Source organism: Mustelus asterias, unplaced genomic scaffold, assembly GCF_964213995.1.
Source record: "Mustelus asterias unplaced genomic scaffold, sMusAst1.hap1.1 HAP1_SCAFFOLD_2555, whole genome shotgun sequence".
NCBI lineage: Eukaryota > Metazoa > Chordata > Chondrichthyes > Carcharhiniformes > Triakidae > Mustelus > Mustelus asterias.
The window spans coordinates 244-18,311 of record NW_027592500.1 but is presented as its reverse complement, the minus strand read 5'-3'; the positions used below and the strand labels follow the sequence as shown (position 1 = coordinate 18,311).

Genomic DNA, 18,068 nt, shown 5'->3' with positions numbered 1-18,068 from the left:
CTGATCCTTTATCATCAAACTATCGCCAGTGATGTACTCCCTCAGCTGTTGCTAAGCTTTCCATTCAGCTCCCTGCTTGTGTCAGGGTAACGGTCAGTGGCTATAGAACAGCATGTGTACCCCTGATTCCCAAAACCTCTCTCTGCTCTGCCTACATTGATTTATATTTGTTAGAGTTCTGTCCAGTCACTCAATCTATCAATTTCCCTTTGTGACTTGCTGCTCCCACTGTATACCGTTTACTGTTCCAACTAACTTGGTGCTGTCTGCAAACTTGGATATACGGATCTATACTGGGTCATACAACTCATCTATGAATAAATAAGTAATGTACCAAGCTGTGGCCCAAGTACAGATCCCTGGGGTCACTACTAGTCACATCCGGCCAATTGGATGAGTGCATACCCATATCATTGTTCTTTGTCTCTTATCACATTATCAACTCTCAGTCCAAACTAATTTCTCCGATTCCACACTCTCTGATTTCTGTTAACAATCTCTCCTGTGGGACCCTGTCGAACGTTCAGTGTTTCTGTGTGTTGTTAATGTTAAGCCCTCCTCCTCTCCTGAAGGTACAAAATCTGGTTGGGATTCAGGTGCTGAACTTGGCACCTTATCCAAGTAACCATTCACCGTTCTGACAGTGAGTGTTGGCAAGAATATGTGGGGGTGAATGGTGGCAAGGGGGTTGGGGTCTTCTCTGCCTAACTCAATTTAACTGCCCTGCTCTGGGGGAATCTGTACGGGAGGAAAAGGGAAGTTTTTGCAAACCCTAAAGAGCTGATGTTGGAAGAATTCCATTCACACATTGACATTGCTCAACCTTGATAACACAAAGGGGGCGATTCCCCAGGGCGGCTAGCCCCAGCCAGGATTCCCGATGGCCCGTTGAATCGGATGTGAGGGACAAATCGAGATTCTCACCGGGAGTCAAACCTGTCACGAGTCTCCTGGCCCACTGCGCCTGGCCCAATCAGGAACATAGGAATTAGGAGCAGAAGTCGGCAAATTCAGTCCTTCGAACCTGCTCCGCCATTCAGTCAAATCATGGCTGATCTCTCCCTGGTCTCAAATCCAACTCCCCACCTGTTCCCCATGTCCCTCTTTCCCTTTTTTAATTAGAAATATCTCCATCTCCCTCTTTAAACCATTCAATGATTCAGACTCCACCGCGCGATGGGGCAGCGAGTTCCACAAATTCACCCCCCTCTGTGAGAAGTAGCTCCTCCTCATCTCAGTTTTAAATCTACCGCCTCTCATCCTATACCCTGTGACCTCTTGTTCTCGATTGCCCCACAGGAGAAACACTTGATCTACATTTACTTTATCAATCCCTTTTAAAATTTTATATACCTCGATCAGATCCCCTCTCATCCTTCTAAACTCCAGCGAGTACAAACCCAAACTGTTTAATCTCTCCTCATTCGTCAACCCTTTCATCCCCGGAATCAACCTGGTGAAGCTCCTCTGAACTGCCTCCAATGCCGCAACATCCTTCCTCAAATAAGGAGACCACAACTGGACACAATACTCCAGATGTGGTCTCACCAACACCCTGTACAATTGCAACAACACTCCTCCACTCCAGTCCTTTTCAACTGCTCTGAAACCTCTTTGAATTGCTTTGAGTGAGTTGAGGGGAAATTTTTACTCAGTGAGTGAGGCTGGGGTGTAGAGGCAGGAAGCTTCTGAAATGTGTAGGGCATGTTTATCTATGGCTGTCTCCTCTGCTATTGTTTTCTATAAATCTATAGTCAATCTATTCAGTTCATCCAATGAGACCCTCTGAGGGACCGTTCATAATAGTTAAATAAGACATCCAAATAATTCCTCCATTGACATTTGTGATGAGGATGCAGAATCTATTTGCATATTGGTTCATTTGGTGTTTCATTGGCTCTTAGAAGTTTCACAAGTCTGACTTTTGTTGTGGTTGTCTTGGTTTTGAAATTGGCCTCAAAGAAATGACAACACCACACGTAACAAACATGCCAGATCCTACATGTGAAAACCATTAATGAAAGCACCAGACTCTTTCTACATGACTTTGCTTTCTCCTCATCAATATTTGCCTTCTTTAAGAACTGTTAATAATATTTCAATATAATTCATTGGCACTCTGGAACACCAGGGGGACTGGACAAGGTGCTAAGCAAGTCTTTTTATGATGGTTTTCCTATCATTTTCAGAATCTACAAGTGAGATGGAGGGCAGCTGGTCAGTAGGAGGTATGCAAGGGCTGGTATTGGGGTAACTCTCCCTTCCTGAGTGGGAAGTGTTTACTTTTCAATGATTACTTGATTGGTAACTCAAAGAACAAGGAAAAGTACAGCACAGGAACGGGCCCTTCGGCCCTCCAACCCCGTGCCGATCATGATGCCCTAACTAAATTAAACAAAACCTTCTGCCCTTACTCGGTCCGTATCCCTCTATTCCCTCCCTATTCATGTCCCCATCCAGATGCCTCTTAAATGTTGCTAATGTGCCTGCTTCCACCACCTCCTCTGGCAGTGTGTTCCAGGCACCCACCCACTCTCTGTGTGAAAAACGCCCCCACACATCTCCCTTAAACTGTCCCCCTCTCACATTGAACCTGTGCCCCCTTGTAATTGACACTTCCACCCTGGGAAAAAGTCTCTGACTATCCAACTTGTCTATGCCTCTCATAACTCATGAGGTTTTGTATGTGCTGATCTATATCCCTCTCTTTTATTGTATACAAGCTCTTAACATCAGTGCACGGTACCACCCTGATACCCCTGCAATTTCAGAACTGCACCTCATTCTGTTATTCTGGGTATATGTGAAGGATAGAACCACTGAGATGCAGTTGTTATGTCATGCTTTGAATCAGTTGCATCACATACTTTAAACAGACATTGCGATGAAATTAAATAAGTGTGTTGTATGATAAAATGTTTATCCATCCTCAGATTGTAGGCTTGTTAATATCTTCCTTTGTTATTTAGCCCCTTGAACCTGGGCAATTTTTTCACACAGAGGGTGGTGAGTGTCTGGAACAAGCTGCCAGAGGTAGTAGTAGAGGCGGGGTACAATTTTGTCTTTTAAAAAGCATTTAGACAGTTACATGGGTACGATGGGTATAGAGGGATAATGTCCAAACGCAGGCAATTGGGACTAGCTTAGGAGTTTAAAAGAAAAAGGGCGGCATGGACAAGTTGGGCCCAAGGGCCTGTTTCCATGCTGTAAACCTCTATGACTCTCTGACTCTATGACACTAAAAGAAACACTGATATAACAGTGATGAATCGATTCAGATGTTAGGGATTGATTTATGACTGGAAGCATATACTAGCCTTGGAGGGAATACCTTGGAGAATGATGCCTGAACTCAGAGGGTTACATTCTAAAGCGAGATTACACCCATTCTGCATTGCCTAAAATTTAGAAGGTTAAACGGTGATTTGATCAAAGTTTTCAAGACAATTAGGGGAACTGATAGGATGGAGAGAAACTGCTTCCCTTATTTTGGGGAGTCTAAGACTGGGGGGGCATAGTCTAAAAATTGGGAGCAGAGCCTGTCAGAGTGAAATTCGGAAACATTTCCACATAAAGAAGTTTGAATTCCTTCCTCCAAACAACAATTTGATGTTTCTTTCCTCAGTTGTGAATTTTGAATCTAAGATTGAAAGGAGTTTGTTAATGAAAAGTGGTACGGGATACGGAGCAAAGGCAAGTCTTTGGAATTAGGTCACAATGCAGCCATTTTCTCAATAAGTGGTGGAACAGGTTCAAGGGGCTGAATGGCCTCCTCTTGTTCCTACAAACCCAAAACTAGATCAAAGACCTCGGGAGGAATTTTCCCATCCCTCCCGCCACGGGAATTGGAGCAGGCGAGGGAGCGAACCACGCAAAGGCCCGCTGACCTCAGGCGGGATTTTCCGGTTTTAGGGCGAACACTGCCAGAAAATCCCACCCCGAAAGTCCAACTTAATTAAAAATAATCTAAATTAGTGTTTAAAGTTTAAACTGTCCTGTTTACCCTTTTCATTTCTCTCTTCTTTCCCACTTCCATTGTATTGTGTCTCTGCTGCTCTTTCAGGAAAGTCTTTCACTTTCTATCTATCTTCTAGCTCCTCTCTGACCTTGAAAATAACTTCAAATTCCTGGTCCGTTTGTGTTTCCGCTAGCTGTAAACTGTTTAACAAGACCTGACCTCTTTATAATCCTCAAATCCATCCCAACCGCCCCTACCTCATTATAGGATACAAAGTAAAACATCTCCAATCAGTGTATTTGACATGAATAATAATGTATTTCCATTATAACTAAATTATTTTAAAGATTTTTTTTAAAGTTTCAAAAGACATGCATTAGAAAAGGTAAAAGTTTTCCCCTTCTATAGGTTCAACGGTAGATAATTATTTTGCGGCTGGGTAGAATTATTGCTTATTAGAAACATATTAAACATTTTCAATCAGTGTGCTCTACCATTAGAAATTCCCATAATCAAATTTATACTGAATTTTTCTATGTAAACTAGTCACATTGTAATTGCACCCTCCCACCAGTGGTGACACTAATAATGCAAAGTGTGTTATAATGAAAGAGTGTACGATCACACTCACCTTGAGTAACAATAATAGGAACATGGGAATCACTAGACAATACAAGATTAAGATCTTTCCAATCTGCCTTCCACCATCCAGGTAACAATGTGTTACACTGATAATGGACACAGTAAAAAGTCTCATAACACCAGGTTAAAGTCTAACGGGTTTATTTGGAATCACGAGCTTTCGAAGCGCTGCTCCTTTATCAAGTGAGTGATGAAGGAGCAGTGTCTGATGAAGGGGCAGTGCTCCGAAAGCTCGTGATTCCAAATAAACCTGTTGGACTTTAACCTGGTGTTGTGAGACTTCTTACTGTGCCCACACCAGTCCAACGCTGGCATCTCCACGTGATGGTAATGGAGTTATCTCAGCAATCAATCTCTATCAGTGAATCTACAACAGAGCTAAGCATCAGGTGAGGAAATGCCCCAATGGTAGACAGCTGGGCCAAAGTCTCCTGTTCCTTCCAAGCTCGCTAATTGAAGGAAAAAGACTTACATTTATACAGCAACTTTCATGCCTTCAAGACATTCCAAGGCACTTTACGGCCTTCGGTTTTGTAGTGAAGTAATTATCGTAATGTCAGGAATGTGGCAGCCAATTGGCACACAGCGAGCTCCCACAAACAGCAACAGTGACGATGTTTCAGTGCTGTTGGAGGATAAATATCGGGGAAAACATCCCAGACTCTGCCTGCTGAGGGCCCCTGAGACCTCCACACCAGAGAGCAGACAGGATGCATCTCATCCAAGAGAAAGTGCAGCACTCCCTCAGCACACCACCCAGATGCCAGTCTGCATTCTGGGCTTCAATCTCAGCCTGGAGCCCCCAAAATGTTATTTTCTAAAAGAAATTGGATCATCTCTCAATATATCCAAATAAGTACTGTTTGAACACAATAATGTGAAGGGTGTGTAATGCTGGATTCTCACTGTGCCTCACAGGTACTGAGAGGGGAAGGAACTTGTCAAGGGGTCGGGGGGGAGGGGGGGGCAGATGGTGGAGGTTGGGGTCGGGGGGGCGGGGAGTTAAATGTAAGATTGGACCCTTGCCTGGACTGTAGGTTTTTGATTCTGGACAGCATGTCCAAGTGGCCCGCAGAATACTGTTCAATCACATCCATGACATCGTACGGTCGCAAGCTCTCCTTGAACTTCCGCTTGGAAACGAGAAATCGCATAATGCTACGGAGAAATTTTCCAGATCGTTAGTGCTGACAGAGGGGGAGGAAAAGACTGGGCAGAAAAGAAAGACAGAAGGTCCACATCCCAGGGGGTTCCCCTCCCTTTCCTTGAAAGCATTTAGCCTTGTTACCGGTTACTCTGCAGGTCCTCACTTAACTATACTTCACCATGCCAGTCTCAGCATTAGACGGTGGGGAAGGTCTATTTGAGAATTCTGCCATTTATTAGTCATTCACCTTTCTGCACCACTGAACTGTAATGAGCACTGGGACCCCTCTTCTCTCTCATTTTGCCCCAATATTAGGGATGTGAAGAACAAGTGCCCTCACCTCAGGCAAAACTGATACAAAACTTCCCTCCCTCCACTCTCGAAGACACTCGGGACAATTTCTAACTCATTCCAACCAATGTGAATGGGGAGCTCGCAGCTTGGAAAAGGCCATGGTTACGCCCGAGGATGGCTGGCACCAGCCCCGGGGAAGGTGCCCAAACCTGGTGAGTGGAGCTTGCCAAAGATAGTAAGTCCCACGGTTGAACAGCCAGTGTCCCATGATTTCACACAGAGCCTCCATGGTGAGTTTGGGGGTAAAAGATAGGATGGGGGCTCCATATATTCAGAGTGGCTGATGAACTGATTCTCCCCATGTCTGGGTGGGTTTCCTCCGGGTGCTCCGATTTCCTCCCACAGTCCAAAGATATGCTGGTTAGGTGGATTGGCCATGATAAATTGCCCCTTAGTGTCGGGAGATCAGTGGGGTAAATATGTGGGGTTACGGGGATAAGGCCTGGGTGGGATTGTTGTCAATGCAGTGATTCTATGACAATGCTTTGCACATGCCCAGACTCAGGCTGTCAGACATTAAGGAATTTTGGCAGAGGGTGCTGCTTGTTTGGTGATGAAACAGCTTTCGTGGAAATGTAAGTGAGGACCAGGCCTCAAAACAGCCTGGGCCTCACACCAGGTGAAGAATTTTCCAGCCTCTCCAAGCATCGGCAACCAGCCCTCTGACTCCCTTCCTATGCCCACTGCCCTGACCCCAGTACCTTGTTAAAGTGAGTATTCCTCATGTACAGATTTTTTAAGAATTCATTTAGGGGGTGTGAGCGTCGCTGGCTGGGCCAGCATTTATTGCCCATCCCTAACTGCCCTCCAATTCAGAATGGCATTTGAGAGTCAACCCCACATTGCTGAGACTCTGGAGTCACATGTAGACCAGACCAGGTGGATTACCAGAAATCTGGTAAGATTTCCTTACCAGACCAGATGGATTTTAACAACAATTGACAATGGTTTCATGGTCATCACTCGAATTTTAGTTCTAGATATTTAGTAAATTCAAATTTATCCATCTGCCATGGGGGGATGGCAACTCGGCTCCCCAGATCTTGCCCTGGGTCACTGCATCACTAATCCAGTGACAACACCACTGTGCCACCACCTCCCCAGTTCAATGGCCTAAACTCACTGGGATTGGTCTTATCCTTATCCAATGTCCACAGGTTTACGGGCAGAGGCATCACTGATTGGCCGCTTGGTTCTCAAAGGGCTGGTGATAGGATGGAATATTGAGTCAGGTCTTACCACATCGCTCGGATTGAAACTTTGATTCCAGGGGTTAAGTCGTCTGTGATGAACTCACATTGATAGCTCCTGTTGTCTGGGATGTCCTCTTCTGGCAGGCTGGAATGGTCTGGAACACAAAGGAGGCACGCTGGAAACACGCACAGCGACCGGACCAACCCAAACCGACCCAGAGCCAGCACTCCATTCCATCAGGAATCAAAACTCTGCTCTCGCTCAGACAGTACACCACCCCCTGCCCCCGCCCCCGCACCCCCCACCCCCACAACCGCACCCCCCACCCCCGCACCCCCCACTCCCACCCCATCCCCATCACACCCCCACCCCCAACCCCCCCCACACACACCCCCACCCCCATCATGCCCCCGCCCCCCACCCCCGCCCCCCCCGCCCTGCCCGCCCTGCCCCCCCCAGCCCCACCCCCGCCCCCCCCACCCCCCCGCCCTGCCCCCCCAGCCCCACCCCCGCCCCCCCACGCCTCTGACAGTGCAGCACTCTCTCAGTACTGACCCTCTGACAGTGCAGCACTCCCTCAGTCCTGACCCTCTGACAATGCAGCACTCCCTCAGTACTGACCCTCTGACTGTGCAGCACTCCCTCAATACTGACCCTCTGACAGTGCGGCACTCCCTCAGTGCTGACCCTCTGACAGTGTGGCACTCCCTCAGTACTGACCCTCTGACAGTGCGGCACTCCCTCAGTACTGACCCTCTCACAGTGCGGCACTCCCTCAGTACTGACCCTCTGACAGTGCGGCACTCCCTCAATACTGACCCTCTGACAGTGTGGCACTCCCTCAGTACTGACCCTCTAACAGTGCTGCACTCCCTCAGTACTGTGCCAGGAGTGACAGTCTGGATTTTGTGCTCAAGTCTCTGTAGTGGATTTGAACTCCCAACCTCCTGACTGAGAGGTGAGAGCGCTTCGCACTGAGTCTGGACGAACATCTGACCAGGTGCTGGTTGGTGATTCAATGAAAGGAACAGAGGTTAAGGTTACATTCAGTATTTGCACGCACCCTCAGAGTTCTGCCGGGAGCCTGCCCCTTTCAGACGGAAGGCGTGCCTGAAGCGTGTTCTGTCGGTGAAGCTCCAACTCTTTTGCACCTTGTCTGGGCTCTCCTCGATGCTGTTGTCTGCGCTCGGGGATCTGCGTATGCTGCTCTGTGGAGAACCTTTCCCCTTACCGCTGGGACCCTTTGGGCTGGAGAATCGCTCCCTCAGGCTCACCTTATTGCTGCAAAAATACACACACTCTTCATTAAGTGGGGAGGAGGTCTCAGCACAGCCCCACACCCTCCTCCCTGGACACGGACATCAGGATAACTGGGAAAGCCTGCCCTGACCCTGGCTTTACTGGAAACCTCCATTCACTCCCAGTCTCCACTAACTGTTGAATGCAATGGTGGAATACGCTCGCTTAGATTGTTGGAACTCTGTGTTGTCCAATTATCTAAACCACATCCCCCAGAGAAACAGACTTCCCCCTCGCAGTAACACTGAAACCTCACCCCCAGATAAACTGACTGCTTCCCACCTCACACACACCGCACGTACAGTCACCTTCCCAGCAAAGAAAATCAAGCTTATTATATCCCAAATCCCCTATAATCACAGTCCTGACCCCTGACCCCCAGCCCCAACCCCACCTGACTATCATCCACTCTGTCACTCACCCTCCCCCCATCCGGCATTCCAAGATTCCTCACACAGCAGGAATTCTTTGCCCCACTATCAGAGTCAGAAGCTAAATGACAGCACACAGGACAGCAATTGCAAAGTCTCACTTCAGGAGTTGGCTTGCTGGGTCACAAGCCCGGGAACTGCCTCCATTAGCCCCACATCTGAGCCTGTAACTCATCAGGCAGCCATCCGCTCCTCGCCTGGCCCCCTCCACACAAAGGAACAAAGTAACCAAAAGATAAAGGCAGACGGTGAAAGAGAGAAAGAAGCAAAGAGGACAGGGAGAAAGTGGGGAGGTTCGAGAGAAAAAAAGCATAGGAGAGAAAGAAAGAGAAAGAAGAGAGAGAGGGCCAGAGAGAGCACAAATGGCTGACTCTACATACCAACACTGAAACTCCAACAAATCTCCAAACTGACTATCCCCTGGGACATTATCTACACCCTGTGTCCCAATGGAGACCTTTGAGGTGATGAACAAATCATTCCTCAGTCTGATTGTTACACTGCTCGGTCTCTGGGACGTGGAATGAGAGTGTCTGGCCTGCTTTCTACTCTCAACCTTTAAGAAAGTTCCCCTAAGGGAAATATTTAACTTTGCTTCACCCAACAAAGGAAAAGAATCTGAAGAATTTTTATCCGTAATGATTTACATTAGAAGCTCTCATCTATAAACCAATTAAACAGAAATAAACTTCTATTAATACAGCTGTCACCCTTGGTTTATTGGGATTGGATTAGTTCCTGTTACTGAGCAGTGCTTAATTATCTCGAGCATGAAGGCACCTGGGAACATTAAGATGAAGAAACATTGAAGAGAAGAGACCATTCTACATTTTAAGCTTGCATCTCTCAATGTATATAAACTACCACTGACTCCACCCACCCATCTTATTTCCTCCCACAGCCTATGTACATTCTCACTTATCGTGGAATCCACCCCACGTTTGAGCTCACTGTACCAAAGCTATTCATTATTTTAGCAAAATTCCAAATGATACCTTCATCCCCACATCTCTGCTATTCAATGTTGGTCTGCTTCCTCAACATTCCATTCCTGTCCAGGGGTTCAGGAACACCAGCGTCCTGGCTGTTATTTAATCAGCGTGTACTGAGTCAATCACTCAAATCAAGAGCCCCACTCAGTAACCAACTAGTACAATGTGTGCCCTGATTCCAGGAAGAAGGCAAGAAAGATATCAGCATGAAGATCTATTGTCCATTTGGTCTGTAGGAAAGTACGGATCCATACTGGGAATACAGAAATATCCGGACCAAATTTAGCACAAAAGTTGGACAGAAAGCCAAGAGCATGAAACCCTTTGAAGTGCAAGAAACAGGCCTTGTATTCCAACAGGCATTGTCTGCTATAGCATCTCCCAGAAAGCTCTCCATCAAAGCACAACAACATGCTGGCCTCTCCACACAGAGTCAATGAACATGCACACAGGCAAGTCACAATGCCAACAGGAGACCTTGTCGGGGGAGGGAGGGGGGGTGTACAATCAGGCGATGGGTTATTGGAGGGTGGGGATGGACAGTGGGTGAAGGAGAATGGAGGGGCAGACAGCAGAAGAAACTCTTAGCAAAAGGCAAGCCAAGGCAAGACTACTCAAACAGTTCAGAGTTCATGCAAAGAAATCATCGTCACCAGAAATGAGAGCAATTCTGTCCCTTGTCTCAAAGAGGATTTTTTCTCAAAGATAATCCAATAACAAGTTAAATCACTCATGCAAATGTTTGGCTCTTAAATCAGCTTCTCAAATGAGTCGTTACCCTCACTGTGCTGAACGTCTGACACTCGGGACAGATTCATACTTCATTCTTTAGAATTCAGAATCATAGAATCCCTACAGTGCAGAAGGAGGCCATTCGGCCCATCAATTCTGCACCGACTCTCCAACAGAGCACCTTACCCAGGACCTATCCCCATAACCCCAGGTATTTACCCTGTTAATCCCCCTAATGTACACATCTTGGGACACTAAGGGGCAATTTAGCACGGCCAATCCACCGAACTCACACATCTTTGGAAGTTAATGTAATGGAAGTGTTTTCCTATAACTAATGTATCTTGTCTCAGCATTCTTTCCACTAACCAATATTACTCTCACTACTTTCACTCAGAAAGTAGTCACACTATCCAATCTCGCTCCCAGTCCCTGCTGCGGTCAGACCCCATTCTCCTGTTGACCAGGGGCATGCAAGCTCCGGGTTTGGGGAACAGCGGCCCTTATATCTAATTTCACTTTCCCGGGACAATACCAGCCTCCAGTGCAAGTTTAACTCCATCGGGAGTCTAAGTAGGCTGGGATTTTCCAGCCCTGCTTTGACAAGACACGCCGTGGGTAATGTGACGGACCAGTCAAAGGTCGATTGACTTTCGGCAGCACTGGACGATCCCAGTGGCGGGCATGGCCAGAAAATCTAGGGTCAAAGCCAGCCAACCCAAGCTGACCTTTGTTGGGTGATCAAAATTTCTGTGGTTCCTACACATTACCCCCACACCAGATATCCGATTACAGGACCTACTGCACCGTTATAAAATATGGACAATATATAATTCCGATCATTTAGCATATTAACGATCAGTGAAAGAAAATTAATCATTTTGATGGAACGCTTTTAAAATCCATAATGACTTCAATCAGGCCACTGAGATTGGCCGATTGGAATATGAACTCCCTGATTAAGGAGTTAATTAATGGGCCAATCAGGGAGTCTTTTCCTTGTATTTAACCGGGTGTGTCAGTTCCTCTGGCACTCCTGAAGGTAGACTGCTGACTGCGAGCACTCAGTGTACTGCTGCTGGAATTGTAAATAAAGGGATTCTGGGGAAGCGAGTTCTGCCTCTGAAGACTTATTACAACATCAGAATCTGATTTCATGGAGTGTTGATGTTCCTCCAGCAAATCCCAGGATGTTGCAATGATTTGATTCATTGGGAATTGACCCATCTGACCATGGGGACGAGCCACAGAGACTTCCAACACCACTAGGGCTGATGAACTGACTTCCTGCATCCAGAGCATCAATGAAGATGAGGCAGGTGGAGGTACGTGGAGGCAGGTGGAGGTACGTGGTGACATGGTCGTGGTTTGATGTGTTGTGAGAGTGCAGGTGTTCTAATGCAGCTCTGTCACACGGCCAGGTCTACCTCGTACGTGGGAGATCCTCGTGTCAATTCCCATTGAAGGTGGAGAGAAAAACAAGGTCTTTTTAAATAGACTGATTTGCCAGCCTGCGCACAGAATAACCTTCTCGCCCACAGCTCAGCTCAAACAATCTGAATTCCTGCAGCTGGAATTTGCTCCATCATTTTCAAACCAGAGACATTATTAACCAGTGCAGTTTGGGTCAGTGCTATGATTGGAAAATAACCAAGATCATCAATTCATTTTTGTATCAAACAAGACGCTGTTATTGATAAACCCAAATCTTGGGGAACAACTCTACATCAAAACTTCAGATGCAGACATGAACACGACATGCAACATAAGGATACCCCTTCCATCGGCACTGAGTGATAATCGACAGTCATGGTTCTGTAGCAGTATTTTCAAACTAGCCCACACCCTGTCTTTATCTCTGTATTTCTCTCTCTCTGTCCCTCTCTCCTGTCTGTCAAAGTGGTTATGCAATTTCTGTGAAGATTACAGAATGCGCTTGAGAAGTTCTGTGTGATACTCTTCCCAGAAGCACGAGTGTGGGTCACATGGCTCTGATATACTCAGGTGGCCATTGACTGTTTGTGATTAAGATCCAATCGGATTGGAATAAAACCACGGCGCTCGAATCAATCTCCAAATTCATTTCAAATCGCTTCCTCCACCAAAGCCTACAAGTCACATGCCATCCTGACTTGGGACTATATAGCTTCACTATTCTTGGGTCAAAATCCTGGAATTCTCTTCCCAACAGCACTGTGACTGCGCCTGCTCCACACAACAGCCGCATGTTATGAACGCGGGTTTTTATAAGATGATTGGGACTGTCACTTTAATTGCAGATCAGTGTTGTGAAGACAGCCATGTGATCTGTCATGAGGTCTGTCTGGCCACAGACCAGTTGGCTTGGTTACTACGGGGATAGGCAGGCCCGGAATGAGACCCAGTGAGAGCAAAGTGTGAAACATATCTGGAAACAAAGCCGGGCTAACTCTGGATAGAGTTTCTGGATCGGAGAGGACACTGCCGGTGTCAGAGGGAGAAAGAATAGGGTCTCACACAGAGACGGAAGATTGCAGAGGGTGGGCAGCAGAGAAGGAAGACTTGCCATAGAGGGAAGCAGCTCTCTGTTTAAAGAGATGCATCACATAAATTTAAGGAATCTAGAAGATTCATCTTGGCATGACCAATGGGGGTACAGGATCACTGGGATAGGCCTTACAGCTAAGAGTTGATTCAGGAATTTTGAGGGAAGTGCCTTTCAGTTGTTTGATGTTATCGCTGGAACTCTCCCATCTCGCCCACCACGGAATTGGAGCGGGTGAGGGTCCAACAATGGAAATCTCCGTTGACCTCGGGCAGGAATTTCCAGTCTCGCCTGAGTGAGGCTGTAAAACCCCGCCCACAGACTGATTGGAACCATTGGAAGCTGGGAGAGAAATCGGACTCACTTGTCTAACTCTCCTTCAGAGCTGAAGGCAGCTTTGGAGAAGATGCATATGAACTCGAGGCGTTAACTCAGTTTCTCTCTCCACAGACGCTGCCAGACCTGCTGAGTTTTTCCAGCATTTTCTGTTATTATTTAAGATTTCCAGCATCCGCAGGACTTTGCTTTAATTTTAGAGTTCAATCGATGTTACTTTGCCAGAGAAAAATGTCTTAAAACTTGAAAACTTGTCGTGTATTCCTTTAGATTTGTCACTGGGAATTCAAACTTTTGTTATTGGTCTATATCGGGATCAGGAAGGCAGCTCACCACCACCTTCACAAGGAGGTTAGAGATGAGCAATAAATGCTTTCCTTGGCAGCGAAGGTCACATCCTGTGAATTAATTAGAAAAAGGGCAGACGTGCTGGGCTGTGGGGAAAGAGCAAGGTAATAGGATTAACTAGATAGATCTTTCAAAGAACCAGAAGTGGCACGATGGGCCAAATGGCCTCTTTCCTTCTGTGCTGTAGGTCTATGTGATCTAACAACAGTGGGTTGAAATTGAGCTGTCCGCTATGGATGATGTTATTCATTCACTATTCTAGCTGCGTGCTTTGAGGAATTTCCCCCAGTAACGCAACCTTTGCCCTGGACAAGGACAGCATTCCAGAATGAATTGCCTGCTCTGCAATCTCGGGATGTGAATGGTAATGTCCAGACCACCATTGCCCATCCCTATTTGCCCCTTGAGAGCTTGGCAGTAAGTTCTGTCACATGTTTGTTTGAAGCTCCTTACTCTAGAGGGGGTCTATCCGGAGGCTGCAGTCTTCCACTCAAGACACTTTTATTTACGTTATTATTCACAAGGTCACAGAACATTGGGCCATAGCCACAGCTCCTCTCTGAGGCGCCTCTCACTCATTGGCCAGAATTTCCTGACCATTCCTGCTGGGTTCCCTGCAGTGGGAGTGTTCACAGCGTCAGCAGCAAGGAAAATCCCACCCAGAATGATGAGGTGTTCTTAATGAAGGTTGTAAGACACTCAGCGACAAACAGCTGGATTCCACAGGGAGAGCACGTCTTATCACCTGCTGCCCCCTTGTAAGAATCGGCTAATGGCCAACATAACTGAAACAAAAGGACCCATTGCGCAGCCATCACCTGCTGTGGGGGGGGGGAGCCAGGCAGGCTGTGCTGTGGGGGGGGGAGCCAGGCAGGCTGTGCTGTGGGGGAGCCAGGCAGGCTGTGCTGTGGGGGGGAGCCAGGCAGGCTGTGCTGGGGGGGGGAGCCAGGCAGGCTGTGCTGGGGGGGGGGGAGCCAGGCAGGCTGTGCTGTGGGGGAGCCAGGCAGGCTGTGCTGTGGGGGGGAGCCAGGCAGGCTGTGCTGTGGGGGAGCCAGGCAGGCTGTGCTGTGGGGGAGCCAGGCAGGCTGTGCTGTGGGGGGGAGCCAGGCAGGCTGTGCTGTGGGGGAGCCAGGCAGGCTGTGCTGTGGGGGGGGGGGGGGGGGAGCCAGGCAGGCTGTGCTGTGGGGGGGGGGAGCCAGGCAGGCTGTGCTGTGGGGGAGCCAGGCAGGCTGTGCTGTGGGGGAGCCAGGCAGGCTGTGCTGTGGGGGGGGGGGAGCCAGGCAGGCTGTGCTGTGGGGGGGGGGGGGAGCCAGGCAGGCTGTGCTGTGGAGGGGGGAGCCAGGCAGGCTGTGCTGTGGGGGGGGGAGCCAGGCAGGCTGTGCTGTGGGGGAGCCAGGCAGGCTGTGCTGTGGGGGGGAGCCAGGCAGGCTGTGCTGTGGGGGAGCCAGGCAGGCTGTGCTGTGGGGGGGAGCCAGGCAGGCTGTGCTGTGGGGGAGCCAGGCAGGCTGTGCTGTGGGGGAGCCAGGCAGGCTGTGCTGTGGGGGAGCCAGGCAGGCTGTGCTGTGGGGGGGGGAGCCAGGCAGGCTGTGCTGTGGGGGAGCCAGGCAGGCTGTGCTGTGGGGGGGAGCCAGGCAGGCTGTGCTGTGGGGGAGCCAGGCAGGCTGTGCTGTGGGGGGGAGCCAGGCAGGCTGTGCTGTGGGGGGGAGCCAGGCAGGCTGTGCTGTGGGGGAGCCAGGCAGGCTGTGCTGTGGGGGAGCCAGGCAGGCTGTGCTGTGGGGGGGGGAGCCAGGCAGGCTGTGCTGTGGGGGGGGGAGCCAGGCAGGCTGTGCTGTGGGGGGAGCCAGGCAGGCTGTGCTGTGGGGGGGGAGCCAGGCAGGCTGTGCTGTGGGGGGGGGGAGCCAGGCAGGCTGTGCTGTGGGGGGGGGGAGCCAGGCAGGCTGTGCTGTGGGGGAGCCAGGCAGGCTGTGCTGTGGGGGAGCCAGGCAGGCTGTGCTGTGGGGGAGCCAGGCAGGCTGTGCTGTGGGGGGGAGCCAGGCAGGCTGTGCTGTGGGGGGAGCCAGGCAGGCTGTGCTGTGGGGGGGGGAGCCAGGCAGGCTGTGCTGTGGGGGGGAGCCAGGCAGGCTGTGCTGTGGGGGGGGAGCCAGGCAGGCTGTGCTGTGGGGGGGAGCCAGGCAGGCTGTGCTGTGGGGGGAGCCAGGCAGGCTGTGCTGTGGGGGGGGGAGCCAGGCAGGCTGTGCTGTGGGGGGGAGCCAGGCAGGCTGTGCTGTGGGGGAGCCAGGCAGGCTGTGCTGTGGGGGAGCCAGGCAGGCTGTGCTGTGGGGGGGAGCCAGGCAGGCTGTGCTGTGGGGGAGCCAGGCAGGCTGTGCTGTGGGGGGGGGGGGGGAGCCAGGCAGGCTGTGCTGTGGGGGAGCCAGGCAGGCTGTGCTGTGGGGGGGGGGAGCCAGGCAGGCTGTGCTGTGGGGGAGCCAGGCAGGCTGTGCTGTGGGGGAGCCAGGCAGGCTGTGCTGTGGGGGGGGGAGCCAGGCAGGCTGTGCTGTGGGGGAGCCAGGCAGGCTGTGCTGGGGGGGGAGCCAGGCAGGCTGTGTTGGGGGGTGCCATCGCGTGCTGTGAGGAAGCCAGACCGTCTGCGAGGGGACTTGCAGTCTTAAGTGGAAGTCCCACCCCTTAAGAGCTACCTCTAGCAGTCCCAGCAGTGCCAGAAGTGGATACTGGGCTCTGCCGGGACTGCAGGTCGGCCCACGCTGAACTTCGATGGATCCTGGGATTAAGATCATTCCTGGTTTTTAGAGCCAAGATGTTTTTAAACCTAATGAAGGGGGTGAGGGGACGGGGGTCAGGCAGGGAGGAACAAAGGAAAAGGGTAACATCTCTGGGTAGCAGGGTGGGGGGAGTGGGGGCAGGATGGAGTGCACCCAATGGGCATAGGGCACACTCCCAAAGGACATACCCTCCCTTGCCACCTTTTAACCAGTTGTGCCCACTCCCCCCACCTGCCCACGGCAATCCATGGACAGCATAATATTTGGGTCAATTAGCTCATTAACAAACTCACTTGCCTGTTAATTATTTATTTATAAATGACGGGCGAGATGCCAATTTCGAGGGACAGCACAAGGATGGACAGGAAGGTAACCATCTCTCATGTGGATGGCACAGTGGTTAGCACGGCTGCCTCACAGCGCCAGGGACCCTGTTTCGATCCCGGCCTTGGGTCACTGTCTGTGTAGGGTTTGCATGTTCTTCCTGCGGCTGTGTGGGTTTCCTCCGGGTGCTCCAGTTTCCTCCCTCAGTCTAAAAGATGTGCGGGTTAGGTTGATTGGCCAGGATAAATTCTCCCCTAGTTTCAGGGAGACGAGCTAGGATAAATGCATGGGGTTAGAGGGATAGGGTCTGGGTGGGATTGTGGTCAGTGCAGACTCGATGGGTTATTGGAGGGTGGGGATGGACAGTGGGTTCTATGATTCATATTTTACTGGGCCCACTATCAAAAACACACCTGCAGGGGCCATAAAATCCAGCCCATAATCTCTGCTTGCTGTGCTGGGAGCGTTTCTTTCCTTTACTCTGGCAGGTTTTAATTCCTTCCAGTCCTCCTCATCTTCAGACTCCTCAGCCTTCTTGTAAAGAGGCTGTTTCTGACAGCATTCTCTCCAGAACCAAAGGCGGTTTCTCCAATTGGATGAAGACCTGGATGGTATGTATTTATCCATGGTTTCTGGCATGGCATTTTGCAGTTTGGCCTATGTTTCTTGCACTGATAATTAAATTAATTAAGTAACAATCACTAAAATTCAGAAAGTGGCTTCCTATTCCTTCGTTGTTGGTTTTTTTGCCTCATGAAGATTTTCCTCCTGGCCTTTTTCTTCACAGAAGCAACACAGGTCGATACAATGAGTGAGTGATCATTAATCCCTGCATCGACATACACTCTTGTGCACAAACTTGTCTTGTGGGCGAACGCAAGGGTCTTCCTTCTTGTTGGTTCTTCAACCAGTTGTCCCATTCTACTGCCAACAATCACAGATAAGATATCTTTCGCAGCCTTTTCAGAGGTTTTGTGAATGGGGATAATGTCTCCTGCATTTCAGCTAACATTGGCTGTTGGCATAGC

At 49.7% G+C, this 18,068-nt stretch overlaps 1 protein-coding gene across 1 annotated transcript in view; it reads right to left on the bottom strand.

Moving 5' to 3' along the window:
* The window catches only part of LOC144489797 (potassium voltage-gated channel subfamily KQT member 2-like), a 28,776-nt gene extending 11,109 nt beyond the window's left edge, over window positions 1-17,667 (bottom strand). Inside the window, exons 1-5 of the mRNA XM_078207647.1 lie at window positions 17,454-17,667; window positions 10,180-10,270; window positions 8,359-8,576; window positions 7,341-7,449; window positions 5,627-5,758 (exon numbers count right to left, since the gene is read on the bottom strand). Of these exons, the coding sequence (XP_078063773.1) occupies window positions 5,627-5,758; window positions 7,341-7,449; window positions 8,359-8,576; window positions 10,180-10,270; window positions 17,454-17,667 (764 nt within the window). The remainder of the gene's footprint in view (window positions 1-5,626; window positions 5,759-7,340; window positions 7,450-8,358; window positions 8,577-10,179; window positions 10,271-17,453) is intronic.
* Between the last annotated feature and the right edge of the window lie 401 nt (window positions 17,668-18,068).